Below are 14,771 nucleotides of genomic sequence, written 5' to 3' on the forward strand. Positions count from 1 at the left end.
GATATAGCGTTATGTGTTTCCATGTAACTACCCAGCATGTGCATGTGCATCTCCAATTAAATCATGGGACCAGAACTAACTATTATACAATGCAAAATATCATAGCCATATTTACATGTTAACTTTCAGCTTTCTAAAACAGAGCATTTTTGAGTTTTGATTCATTTAGATTTCTCAGCAGGACTGGAGTGTAACAGATAGGCCTGTAGAAGAGCAGCTGCCCTCCCCTTCCTTTGAGACGCTGACATTTGGTTGTATTACATGCCCGGTTAATGACAGCATAGCATTAGGTGCTGAGAAGCCATTAGACTGGATCTTAGCAAGACTGAGAGGGTAAACATCATGAGGAGTCGCAGTAATTCAGGAGTAAAGCTTGACAATTATGCAAGAATGGTCCATAAAACAATTCTCTGTCACCAGGTAAGTGAAACCTTGTTTATCAGACTGATGACTCAAGAAAGGGCAATGATTAGCAGAGTTGAAGTGCTAACACTTACATTTTGTCTCATAAAACATGCCTGAGTTACATCAAATCTTCATTATGGACTGTGAAATGTGCCCTGGTGAATGTGAATGCCAATTGAGGGTATATTTTAGGTTATTTGTATTTGATATAAATATTGTACATGTAAAGTACAGTTTCATAATGTATAATGCAATATATAACAAATCACAAATTATTGATGTACAATAATATATTTTTGTTTTTTGGATGAATTTCCAAGAATCCGGTAACAGGGTTACTACCAGGAAGTGCTGATCTCCCACATGCCTGGGTCCGAGACAATGTGTACAGCATCCTGTCTGTGTGGGGTATGAGTCTGGCCTACAGGAAGAACGCAGACCGAGATGAGGATAAGGCCAAAGCTTATGAAATGGAGCAGGTAGAAGTAATCATGTTCTGTGACCAGTGCATTTACCTTTATTTCCTTAAGATCAAACAAAACATATGTTGGCATTTTATAGGAACCTCTAGCCCTCTGCTGGCTGAAAGGTAAACTCCAATTTTATGACAATCCTTTCTCTTCCCCCGAATGACCCAACAGAATGAATAATTTCACCAAGTTTTGTCTTTACAGTGCACATATCATATCACCTAAGTAATTACCTATTATTTCAGTAAAAACAGCTTGCTAGGTATGAAATTAACAGGCTTAGCTTACTAGTTAAACATGCCACTTAAAATATACACCAAAAACTAGCTAGCTAATGTTAAATGTCTAAATTATGCTTCAAATGAAGCCTGTAATTAACACATTTAATTACTGATTTATTAAGTAATATAAGTGTGCTTGGCTATTTGGGTCCTTTTCTTTTTTTGTTGATCTAGTTTATAACACTAATAAGATCTGTATTTTGAATCGAAGATTAACAGGTGCCTATAAAATTCTAGCATAATCAGTTGGTCAACAAACACTGTAAGTATTTGCATTTGCATCTTCAAATAAGACATTCATTTAGAAAATAAACCACCAAACATAACAGTTCACCATGTAACACGTATTTTTTATGCATAGTCAGTCATGTGCGCTATTAATAATGTACGTGTCCTGTGCTAGTGAGAGTGAATGTCCAAGTGGAAATGCCAAGGGGCAAGTTGCTATGCTCATGTTTCTCTTTTAATTACAGTGGTTGGGGAGGGTAGAAGAAGAATCAAAGCAGCTCTCATAAGCTTTCTTTCTCTTTTCTTTGTATAGACCGTAGTAAAGCTTATGCGGAGCTTGCTGCAGTGTCTGATGAGGCAGGTATGATCATTGTATTGAAAACAAATACACAATTCAACTATCAACATTTGATATTTACAGTATCATCTCCTATGGAAAATTCCCAAAGAAGGCCCATAAAAGTTTGTTGTATTTGGGCATAGTGACTTGGTTTACATTGAAATGGGTTGTTACTTGGACTTCATAGTACATTGGTTTATTAGTTCATAGTACAATGTATTAATGCATTAATGTATATAATGGGATTCCTGTTAGATTTTTATTGATTAGATTTTGAATTGTGGTCTAATTCCAGTGGTGTTCTCATTTGGGTTTTTAAGGGTTAGGCACCAGATTGGATTAGCTGTATTTATTTAATATAGTCTGTTTTGTCATAGGTTCCTATTGAAAATATATATAGGCTAGTTATAAGAATATGGACTATTAGTTATAAAATTCCTATTGGATGGACTGCCTGTCTAAAGTTTGGAAACACCTAGACTTTATTTTTTGAGAGACACATGCATGTTCCTTTTGTTAATGTTTAACAAGCTTGGTCATTTTTTGATATGTAGATTTACTTTGACCAAACAAAGATATACATGTACAGATAGTAATTTTATTAAAAAAAATCCTCCATTAGCATTAATAACAGCTTTACAGACAGTAAATCCAGACAGTTTGTTTCTCCAATAATTTAGCAGAAATACTTTGCCATGCCTCTTGTAAAACTTACTAAAGGTGTTCTGCTCTAGCTGTATATTTCTTTTTGACCTTGGGATACAGTTCATTCCAGAGCAGTTCAATAGCATTCAGGTCTGGTGACTAGGCAGGCCATTCCATAATAGATAACACTCTGCTCTATAACTATATAAGGGAGTTCTGCTATTAAAATTCAACATATGCCGTATATTCAGTTGGGATTTCCTCAGGAATTTTCCACAAAAAATTTGTACTGTTGCAAAGTTGAAAGTTGTACAAATCCTGATGTATTCCTAGCTGGAGAAGGTGGAGAAGTTCAAGTACAGCAAGAGCACTGCAGACTGCCTGCATGCCAAGTATGACACAAGAACATGTGCTACTGTGGTCGGCGATCAAGAATGGGGTCATTTACAGGTGGACGCTACATCCATCTTTCTGCTGTTCCTGGCTCAAATGACAGCTTCAGGTCAACAGTGATAAGCTCATTACACTAAAATCTAAACAATTTTCCCAAACAATGTTTTTTCTTCTGTATCATTCTTTTTCTTTATTAACATCTCTATTTCCTGATTGCCTTTTTTCAAAATGTTTTATTGTAACATCATTTTGAGAGACTGTAAAATCTTTAAGGCTTTTTAGCTGTTTGAACAGAATAAGTTAATATTTGTTTTACGGTGTACAGGGCTAAACATTGTGTACACACGCGACGAGGTCGATGTTGTCCAGAATCTTATGTTCTACATTGAAACAGCATACAAAGTAGCAGTAAGTGTCCTGTGCATTCATATTCTTCAATAGCACAATATTCTTCAGAATAATGTGGATTTTCTTTGGAATGGTGTTTAGGATTTTGGAATGTGGGAGCGAGGGGACAAGACAAATCAAGGAATCCCAGAAATCAATGCTAGTTCTATCGGAATGGCTAAGGTCAGAGATTTAATTTGTCATAAAAGATCATTAAAATGGGAAATACAATAAAAAAATAAAAAAAGAGTAGATCAATGAATGTATTTGATTGATCGCCAGCTGTGATGTTCTGTATTTAGGCAGCCCTTGAGGCCTTGGATGGATTAAACCTTTTTGGTGCCAAAGGTGGGCCAGAGTCTGTTGTTCACGCTTTGGCTGATGACATACAGCGCTGCCAAGTAAGAGTGACTTTTGCCTTGTCCCATTACATAAAAGGAAGAGAAGCCAGATTCTTTTTTTCCCCATACTACAATTTAAGTACATTTTAAACCCTATTACAAATGAAACCCTTTGAAAACATATTATGGAACTCTGAGACACAAAAAGACTTCTATAACTTCTTAGTCTTCTATAAACCTAAACAAAATATATTTTTTCCTATCTTCTCCCAAATTTGGTTCCTTTTTTCATTCTCACCCACCAACCAGCTCTCCAGTCATCATTCAGGGAGCATGAAGGCTAAAACATGCATCCTCTGGGACATATGAATCCAGCCAAACTGCATCCTGCATCACAAGCAGGTGTAACACACTCTGAGGAAAGTGATATCTGCTCTCTCACAGATGCCTACAAATGGCTTCTGTCCTTAGACCCTACCTTCCAAACTATAAAATAAGAATCATTGGACACCAAATGTCTTGGCCAATAAATTCAGAATAATGAAAAATATAATACATAATTTTTGCTGATCTTTTTTAATTACACAAGAGTGCAATTATGGTGACACAAGTTATTACCTTACTCAATGTCCCTCTCAACAGTCGATCCTCAGTTCCATGCTGCCAAGAGCCTCTACTTCTAAAGAGGTGGATGCTGGAGTCCTTTCCATCATCTCCTACCCAGCGTTTGCAGTTGAGGACATTGACATTGTTAACACTACTAAGGAGGAGATCATCTCAAGACTGCAGGTGATCTGATAATGAAGGCTGAGAAGCACTGGTTTAATACGACCGATATAACTTCCAAATGTGTTTTGTTCATCCAGTAAAATTTATAAGGACTGGTGTTCTTTATATTTCCAAAATGTCCATTCTTTTATTCCTTCACAGGGCAGATACGGATGCTGTCGTTTTCTTAGAGATGGCCACAAAACCCCGAAAGAGGTCAAAATACGTTTTGTGTAAACTTAACAATGAAAATAAAAGAAAAACAAACATTTATTTGTTTTGCTCAATGAGCGATGCTTTTATCACGTGTTTATCACTCAGGACCCAAATCGTTTATACTATGAGTCATCAGAGCTGAAGCTCTTTGAGAATATTGAGTGTGAATGGCCGCTGTTTTGGACTTACCTCATCCTTGATGGAATTTTTATCAACAGCCCTGAGCAGGTTGGAAACATAACGTTCAACTTAATGTCACATATTGGCAGTATGTTGCTAGAGTTAAGATTAAAACACAACGACAAAATTGTAACAATTTCAATTTGGTTTTGTGTAAAAATTGCAGGTACAGGAGTATCGAGATGCCTTAGATGCAATTCTGATCAAAGGGAAAGATGGAGTGCGTTTTGTTCCTGAGCTTTACAGTGTTCCTCTGGATAAGGTACCTCAGAAAAAGGCCAATCTTAATGCTAAATGCTCCAAATGACTCCGTTAAAGGGGTCTTTCTTTCTAAAGATTCAGAAAAACGCAAAAAAAAAGAAATAGAATAAAATGAAATAACAATTTGCCCACATTATAGCAAACTGTCCATGATTGAACTGCAATTTATGGATCCTTTTTATGTATGTCTGAAAATAAATGTTTCCTTAAAGATTTTTTGCAATATAATCCTGTCAGAATAAATATGCATGTTTTTCTATGGGCCCTCCTGAGTCCACTAAAAGCTTGATAGCTTGTTAAACATTAATGTAGACATACAGAATTAGCATCTGTAGCATTAGAAAGTAGGAAAGGAAAAAAAGCTAGCAGGGCTGATTCATTTTTACCCCAAGTTTTATAAAACACTTCCAATGCTCCTTATTTCCATGTTTTATTTAATATCTCGCAACTCTTTTCACAGGCTACAGTCTGAATGTCCCTGGCCTATGGCCTTGAACTGTATGAGACAGGGAGCCACATTGGGTTATTTCATTAGACCCTGAACTCTAACTCTTTGTGTGTTTTTTTAAGGTGGATGAAGAATATATCAATCCCCATACTGTGGAACGAGTGCCACTGGGCAATTGTCCATTGAAATGGGCCCAGTCTCTGTACATATTGGGTAATCTGTTGGCAGAGGTATGGCAGTTTCATTAATATATATATATATATATATATATATATATATATATATATATATATATATATATATATATATAATATCTTATTTACATTATATTAATATTATTATATTATATACATATATTACATTGATATCCGGAGTTATAGAATTATAATTCAGTATAATTAAGCAAAATGAAGTCTTCCTTGTTAATTTAGGTGGATGTTAAAAATCTCTGAATGTAAATGTGCACGAATATTAAAAGATGAAATAAAAAATAAAACTCTCAAAAAAAATTTCTCTCAAATAAATTTTTCCCTAATGGATTGTGTTCGTTAAATACACATTTTGCCTCTATGCTTCTTGAAAGTCCAGGAGAGGTGTTAGCTTAGTAGTTTAAGCATAGGACTTTGGATCCAAAGGTTGCAAGCTTAAATCCCACTTATACCAAGCTGCACTCCTGGGCCCTTGAGAAAGGCCCCTAACCCCAAAGCTGCTCAGTGGTATGAATGCTCTTGTTTAGGATGTCTGCCAAATGCCATAAATGTAAATGTTACAGGGCTTACTAGAGGTTATTTTTTAGTAGATTTTCGAATGTGGATTTCCAGTCTGTCAAAAATAAAAGAATGGCACAGAATAAAGTATTTAATGTTGAGAATTTACACACTAACTAAGCCATTCTTTATTTTTAAACAATCTCTCAGGGTTTTCTAGCACCTGGAGAGATAGACCCCCTTAACAGACGTTTGTCCACCATACCCAAGCCTAATGTTGTGGTTCAGGGTAAGTTGTACACAACATGTGTGTACACACTGTAGATGTGTATCTGCAGTTTTAACATAGTTTTAAATGTTTGAGGGCCTTGTAACTACAGGCTGAGGTTGAACATTATGCATACTTTCTATCTTGTTTCCAGTGTCAATTCTGGCAGAAACAGAGGGCATTAAACAGCTTCTGCAAGACCAGGGCATCGAATCTCAGACCATGGAGGACATTCATCCAATCAGAGTTCAGCCTTCTAGAGTTCTTAGTCACATCTATGCCAGACTTGGTAAGATGAGCGCTTATAAAATATTTCTTATATAAGATTTCACATGCCACATTGCCTATCTCGACTCTAAATTATCTTAAAGGACGTAATCAGAGACTAGGTTTGACCGGGAGGCCATACCGCAGTATTGGTGTACTGGGGACATCCAAATTCTATATCATACGCAACACCATATTTTCCTTTACACCCCAAGTGAGTGAATTTGATATGATGGTACAAAATTCTATATACAGAAAGTAATATAATAATTTATTTCCAATGTGATCCAAGCTATTTTTATATTTGTTTAGTTTATAGATCATCAACATTTTTACCTGGCCCTGGATAACAAAATGATTGTGGAAATGCTCCGTACTGATTTCTCCTACCTTTGTTCACACTGGAGGATGACCGGAAGGCCTACTGTCACTTTTCCAATCTCTCAAAGCATGCTTAGTAAGTGTTAAAAAGAGTTTAATTTTTAATTTATCTTCAAAGATACTTTAATTTGGAAACTTAATTTAAAAAAAAAACATTTTATAAGAATAAATTTGAAACATTAATAGTAAGACTTGTTTAAGAGATGTTCTTCTTTGTTTCAGCTAATAATGGCAAAGAAATTGATCCTGCAGTACTAGCTACTTTAAAAAAGCTGCAAGATGGCTACTACGGTGGGGCAAGGCAAGAACTTTAAAGAAGTTAATGGTTTCCAACATCAAGCATAACGCCAATCGAATACCCACTGCTAGTTACACCAGTGGGATTTAGCCCTCGCTTCATTTCTACCAAAAGAGAGTAATGCTGTAGTGATTTTGCTCATTAGTCTGTCCACCTCTTTTACATCGTCATCACTAAACTCTGCTCAAACAATTCAGATCCACAAGATTCAAATGTAATGCTGATCTTGCCACCGATGGCATCATGCTTATCATTTCATAGATCACACGCTAGCTGCTAGCTGAGTCAAATCTGCCATAACTCATTCCTGCAATGGATTTTTTAAAATAAATTGTTATTGCAATTATATAAATAAATCTACTCTTTGCCTAGGAATAACGAAATAAGAGCATTGACTACAAAAAGGCATTTTTAAATAAGTCCCAGTGTTGCTAACTTTACTGAGCACATACGGATAAATACTTCAATATAAATATATTTTTTGAATTTTAGTTTAAGTTTTCATTTGAATGAATCCTAAGCATTATGTCTCATACATTTAGAGTGAAGACTGGGAAACTGGACTCATTCCTGGATACATCCTGTTGCACTCACCTCACGTTTATGGATTGTGGTAAGTGAACTCAATTTTCTGCATTTTGCGATGAGTGTCCTTAAGCTATGGAATTTTTGGTTTTCAGCTGTGATGGATTTTTAATGAAATCATGCCATTCCTCATTGTAAAACCTATTCTAATAAAAGAGACTAGCTTCTACAAGATTGCCTGCTTTTTTCCCCTCTTCAATCTTGAAATGGATTTCACAGAGGTGGACGACTTGGCAGAGTATCTCGATCAGCTACTTGCCATTCCCCAGCAGAGTCCCATCCGCACTGCTAAAGGAGGACTCAACCGCTTTAGAGCTGCAGCGAATAAAACTCGAGAGATGCTCTCTTTGGTGCACAAAGCCAAAGTGCTGAACATACATAGTGAGTTCAGCCTTTTTCACAAGCGCTTACACCTTCAAGATAGAACTCTTTAAAGATCACATTTATTATAATTTGTTCACAGATGTGAGTCTGTATCTCCCAACGAATTTGTTCCGTGACCCACCAGTGCTCCACCATTCAACTAAAGAAATTCAGGTACATGGAAGTTAATAACAAGATTTAATAATTACACTAGCAACTCAAACATTCTTTAAACTCCATTTAAACCAAACTATAACCACATTTGGGTCTGTATTCAGAGTGCGGTTACATGTGAGTAAGTAAGTGGGATAAGTATAATAGTGGGACTTGAGCACCCTGAAAATCAACTTACGCATGTGATGTATATACACCAGTCTCTAAATACAAGGAACTTACTAAGCCTAAATAGGTTAATAGCTCTTAATATGGTTCTTTAAACAATTCTGACACTGTAAAGAAGCAAGCAGGGGAACACGTGTTTTGGTAGTGAAGAAAGTTTAAGGGCAGTTGTTGGACTGAGTTCCTTGTCCTTTCTCATGACAGAAAAATGTCTCATGCACTACAGATGCTGTAGAGGGACAATAGATTAATGGCACTATAATGCTTTTAATTATAAAATCATTTCCCATCGATCAGGTCGAAGTTCCTGCTTCAGTGAATCTACCCAGAGATGTGCACGGTGGAATTGATTATCTAGCCCTGGTGCAGATGCTGAAACAATCCCAAAACCTTCAAGATCAGGCTGATATCCTGTACATCTTTTATAAGGACAAGTACGAACACGACCCTCTGTGGGAAGTAAAAGAATAGTTTATGAAGTTCTTGTTTGTAGCCACACGACACAGACGAATGAACTTACCGCGATTGAACAAAAACACCCACAGAAAACTAACCTGCATTACCTGATTTGTTCACTACTAATTTGCATATTCAGATTATGGTAATATCAATGCTGCAATAGCAAATATTGCAATGGACAAACAATATGCGACATTGTGTTGTCCAGTCTGAATGATTCACAGGAAATTGCAGTTTAAAAAATAAACGTGTGTATTTGAGTAAACATGTTGAGTAAATGTGTTGTTAGAGGTATGGACTGGGATACCAACCTGCATGGAAAAGGCTGGACGGTAAAGCGACTCCTGAGTGACTTGTATGAGAAAGCAGGCAGCCTGAGACACTGGGGACTTGTCCGGATGGTCTGTGGCTTGCTCCGCAGGAAAGTGGAAGAACTAGATGAGGTGACCGGCATTTTGAACACAACTTCTATCAAATGATATCTAGTTGTTGAGTTAATTTATTAAACCTAATGTCATTCTCTACAAAAGAATATATCCACACACACACAAACATCATCAATGTTAAATGAATTTGTTTACATTTACAAACTAGCATAGATAAGGAATTAAACAAAAAAAGATGTGCTGTAATAGAAAAATATTTCAGGTCCATTCTTGTGTTTAATTTTTCTTATACAGCAGCAACTCCCCAAATGATTTCAATGCTTAATTTATTAAATAATGACATGCATTGGGTAATTCATAGTTAATGTCATGAAACATCCACAAAACTTTTTACTCATTTACAATATTTGGCAGACACCTTAACGCAGAGTGACTTGTAATTATCTCATTTATTCAACTGAGCATTTGAGGGTTAAGGGCCTTGCTCTAGGGCCCAGAAGTGGCTAATCAAGCTTTGTGGTGCTAGATTTGACAGCATGACCTTTTGATTAGAAGTTCAACATGTGAGCTAACACTTTACCCTGTGCAGCGATAAACAGACTGTTTTTTGTTCTCAAACCTTAATTAAATTCTCTCTTGGATATAAAAATAAGAAAAAATATACAGCTTTTAATGTTACCAAAAAAAAGGAAGTACTCTGTCCTGAAGACTCCCGGGGGAAACCTGTTAACTGAACATCGCCTTACAGAAAACGTATCGATTTTGACAAGTATACATTTTTTCTTTGCTAAATATTTTTGTTTTGAATTAAATACTTTAGAAACAATGACACTTATGTGCATTAATATAAACCTGTGATATGTTTTTTAGCCAGAACCTTTTCAGTCTTGATGCTATAAAAAAAAAGACAATAATAATATATGCAGAACATTGATACTAGCATGTTATGTAACACACTATTGTTTTGTCCATTTTTAATAACAGGCTTGCACAGATTTGCTTGCTCATCAGAAGCACTTGACAGTGGGTCTTCCTCCTGAGCCTCGAGAGAAAACCATATCAGCGTGAGTTCCTGTGCACGCAATGTTGCTTTACACACCATCATATATAGTGTGCCGATATTTGACCGATATTGAATGTAGGTTTAAGGATGCACTAGTCCTAAACACCAAGACATGCTAGTGAAAAGTCAAAGGTCACTGTTTTGTGAGTTTTTATTTCCTAAAATACAAATCAAATTGTACACCACAACACAGCATTACCCAAAATCAACACAACAGCCTCTTCACCAACAATATTGCCTCGTCTGCAGAATAAATAATCCACGCCAGATAAAGCTGCCATACGAATACAAATACCACTGCATAAGTCTTTCCTGTCTCCACATAGCCCCATGCCTCCAGACAAGCTGGCCAGGCTTATTGATGAGGCGAGTGAGAATAATCTCACGATTGCAATCCTCACTCAGGTTTGCTTCATTTTCTTCATCTTCTATAAACTTTTTTTTTAAATAATACAATTAAAGATGTTTGGAATGTGTTTGTATTGACACCCATGTTCATGATTGGCAGGAGATTATGGTGTATCTGGCCATGTGTATTAGAACGCAGCCGAAACTTTTCAGTGAAATGTTCCGGCTTCGCATTGGCCTCATTATCCAGGTCATGGCCACTGAACTGGCACAGTCACTCAGCTGCTCTGGTACTAAATCAGTCCTTACTTAGAGACCTGCATGTACCATGATATGAAAAATGTCATAATTTCATATCATAATATGGAAAGCATGTAGTAAAGAATTAACACTGCTTTCTCTGTTTTTACTGACCAATAAAATATTAAGTGCTTTGCAGGTATTAAAGTTACTTTGAGTTTATTAAATAAGATTTATTTAAAATATCCCTACGCTGACATAAATGCTTTAACTCCCACTCCCTGTCTGATTCTAAATTAAAATTGCAATTATGTATAATGATTTTTTGATGTGATTATTTGAGCATCAAATTCATGTGTGGAAAAACAGATGAAGTTGCATTTTGAATCACAAGAAGCTCAAATAATATATATTAAACTTCCATCTGGAAAAACAAACACTTAAACATAACCATAGGGGGAAAAAACTTGGAAAAAACATAAAAATGTGAACAACACAATGTGTGAGCTGTGACTCTTGTGATTCCCATATGGCCCATAATATTGTGTGCTAAGCTAAATACTAACTTTCCAACCTAGCAAATGCTAGCTAATGTAGGAAATGTATAGCTTTTTTTTTTGTTGTTGTTTGGCTACTGGTAAATATATATATATACACACACACACACACACACACACACACACGCACACAATTTTTTTTTTACACGTTTGAGACATGAGATGTCATTTTTATAATTAGGTGAAGAGGCTACTGAAAGTCTGATGAACTTGAGTCCATTTGAACTGAAGAATCTTCTCCTTCAGATCCTCAGCGGCAAAGAGTTTCGAGTGCAGAGAAGTGGTGAGTTTGTTCATAATTTTGCTTTCCTTTTACCTTATTCGTACATACATTTTTAGTAAAGTACAGTGTAAATTATTTTTGTAACCCAAACCAAACTGAAATTTGTGCATTCCTCTAATGCCATGCTGGAAAAGCAGGAAAGAAGTGATTAATACAAAAATGGCACACAGAACACTAGGCAGTTTACAGTACATTGTGACTTGACACTCAGCAGTTTGCTCACTTATCTATCACTTAGTCCTGGATGAGGTTTTTCCGTATTTTAATACATCTTTAATTATGTAAAAATTCACTAAATCGTCATTTACATGTACATACAATTTGCATGTGTCATTGAAATAAATACGATGTTTAAACTTGACACTGTTGTTTACATTTATAACTGCAGTAAGCAATCGCCTATTTGAAGATTCATTTTTACATTATTGTGTCCTTATGTGTAAATTTACACCAACTCAGAAGCTAACAGTTTTTCTAACAAGAAAAACTAACAAGATTTTAATATAAAATTTCATGTATAAATATTAATATAAATGAATTATGGACAATTCTTTTGTTTGATTAATTAATCAGATTTTAGAGTACATTTTTGTACTGATGCTAGCATATATGTGTGTTTCAGTCCGCTCAGCTGGAACTGGAATAAGTCCAGCCATTTCTATTCAAGACAAGAGCAAATCCGGTTCTGCAAAAGGTCAATTAATAGCAAGCTCACAGCTCAAGCATGACCTTAAACTGGTATAATATATAAACTAGCAACATTTTTTAACTTTCCGTCTACTGGCTGAGAAACCAAACTAATTTTGTCCTCTTTAAATGAAAAAACATTTAAGCCCTTATCGGTGCATTCCTTGGATATTGACAACATCGAGTCAGGGGTAAGTACTGTGCATGATAAGTATTTCAAAGAGAACTGTACTGAATAATTTAATTTAAATTAGTTTTAATTGTACAGTGACAACAAAGTAGATTGTCCAAGAGCAGCTTTACAGAGTTTAATAGATTATTAATAAAACTTTAAGGTCTATTCTTCACTAATGTTGTTAAGAATTCTTGTTCATTTCTCATGTTTCTGTCAGAGGTATAGACTTCCATGCATTGAGTCATTTCAAGGGGCTTTGGGAGCTACAGTGCAGGGCAGCACACAAGGCCAGTGGCTTCGCCGTCGTCGATTAGATGGAGCTCTGAATAGAGTGCCTATTGGTTTCTACCAGAAGGTCTGGAAAATCCTACAAAAGGTCTGCATATCCATATTTCAGTGAACACTGACACTTGTTTTGTGGAGGTTTTTTTTTTACTGAAACTTCTTTCCCTTTTGATTGAAAGTGTCATGGACTGTCTATTGAAGGGTGTGTCCTTTCATCATCAATTACAAAAGAGGTAATACACAAGTGGAATTTGTTGGTTTTCATGCATATTCATTAGATACTGTAATTAGTTATGGCATTATTTATTAGCATAATGATTTTTTTTCTTTATAAAACGTAACCAGATGACTCCCGGTGAGATCAAGTTTGCTGTACGCGTGGAAAGTGTGCTGAACCGTGTCTCACAGCCTGAGTACAGGCAGCTGCTTGTGGAGGCAATCCTAGTCCTGACCATGCTGGCTGAAGTGGACATCAATAGCATAGGAGACATCATTCATGTGGAAAAGATTGTGCACATGGCCAGCGACATGTTCTACAAAGATCAGGTTTCTTTTCATGAAAAAAAAAATATTTTGGTGCATAAATAGGATACTGCAGATGCAGGGTTTTTTTTTTTTTTAACTAAACGTGGGAAGTGTTTAGTGTCATTACAGTACATATCACCGATGAAAAAAAAATTAATAAAGCCTCCCTTGGAGAACTAAGCATTATCTGTAATGTCTAACCATTGTAGAGGCACTTGTAAATGCTGTTTTCAGCAGAGGTCAAATATAGAGACAGGCATTGATTGTAGAGAAATAGCAGAGACAACCAAATTCTGGCCTTTTTTACAAACACGATTATAAACCATGGCAAATTTATATCAAAATGTTTTAGATGTCTGTTTAAAATATTACCAATGCTTAATTTTATATGCTAAAAGATTTTTATATCCTATGTAAGAATGAAAACATTACATACAATTGAGCCCTGTTATTTTCTGAAAACTACTATATTTTTGAAAGTAGATCATTGGGACATTTTTCAGGAAACACAAAATGCCCTGTCATATGTTTGTGTCTCTTCTATTACAGAAAGACTTGGGAGCAGATGATACACTTCTGGAAAGGGATCAGTCCAACGGTATCTGCAGGTTACTTTATGACAGCTCACCCAGTGGCCGGTTTGGGAGCATGACCTACCTGTCTAAAGCTGTAGCTGTGTATGTTGATGAATTCTTGCCAACTGGGGCCTGCTCGCTTCAGTGACACACTCAGCCTGTGATTTCAGTATATCACTGAATAAAATGATTGAAAAACACAACACCCAGATTTGCTTATGGACTTCTAGATTTTGAATGTGAGCTATTTTTTATACTGATCTCACTGATTAAAAAATAAACAGACTGTTACTTCCCCATTAATTAAAAAAAAAGAATAATATCTCATTAATATCTTAAAAATTAAGTGTTATTATGCCATTGCATATAAAGCCAAATCATTTTACAGTATGCAAAAGCAGACCATGCATAGTACCATGGAAAGTGGGTGGAGTTTGTATGGTCTAATTTGCATATTCATCAAAAGTTTCCCAAACAGTTTGATATACAGGTCGTCCTCTACTTATGATGAAGATACGTTACAACGACCCCATCGTAAGTCACAAATATCGTCGAAGATGGTGCCATGACTGTGACAGTCTTTCCTGCTTCATGCTGATTCATAATTTAAATTTTCT

General features: G+C 35.9%; 1 protein-coding gene across 1 annotated transcript; it reads left to right on the forward strand.

Moving 5' to 3' along the window:
• The first annotated feature begins 282 nt into the window (after window positions 1–282).
• phka1b (phosphorylase kinase, alpha 1b (muscle)) lies at window positions 283–14,363 on the forward strand. Its single transcript, XM_046867440.1, has 32 exons — window positions 283–420; window positions 726–884; window positions 1,698–1,745; window positions 2,703–2,871; window positions 3,088–3,170; window positions 3,252–3,332; window positions 3,452–3,550; window positions 4,133–4,279; window positions 4,421–4,474; window positions 4,580–4,702; window positions 4,821–4,916; window positions 5,486–5,593; window positions 6,281–6,359; window positions 6,493–6,627; window positions 6,710–6,819; window positions 6,918–7,062; window positions 7,209–7,287; window positions 7,827–7,897; window positions 8,089–8,250; window positions 8,333–8,406; window positions 8,869–9,005; window positions 9,320–9,473; window positions 10,401–10,480; window positions 10,806–10,884; window positions 10,988–11,117; window positions 11,806–11,907; window positions 12,530–12,645; window positions 12,741–12,785; window positions 12,987–13,145; window positions 13,234–13,287; window positions 13,400–13,600; window positions 14,129–14,363. Exons 1-32 carry the CDS (start codon window positions 343–345, stop codon window positions 14,300–14,302), a joined length of 3,531 nt encoding a protein of 1,176 aa, XP_046723396.1. The 5' UTR covers window positions 283–342; the 3' UTR covers window positions 14,303–14,363.
• The last annotated feature ends 408 nt before the right edge of the window (window positions 14,364–14,771 follow it).

The sequence above is a fragment of the Silurus meridionalis genome, chromosome 15, assembly GCF_014805685.1.
Source record: "Silurus meridionalis isolate SWU-2019-XX chromosome 15, ASM1480568v1, whole genome shotgun sequence".
NCBI lineage: Eukaryota > Metazoa > Chordata > Actinopteri > Siluriformes > Siluridae > Silurus > Silurus meridionalis.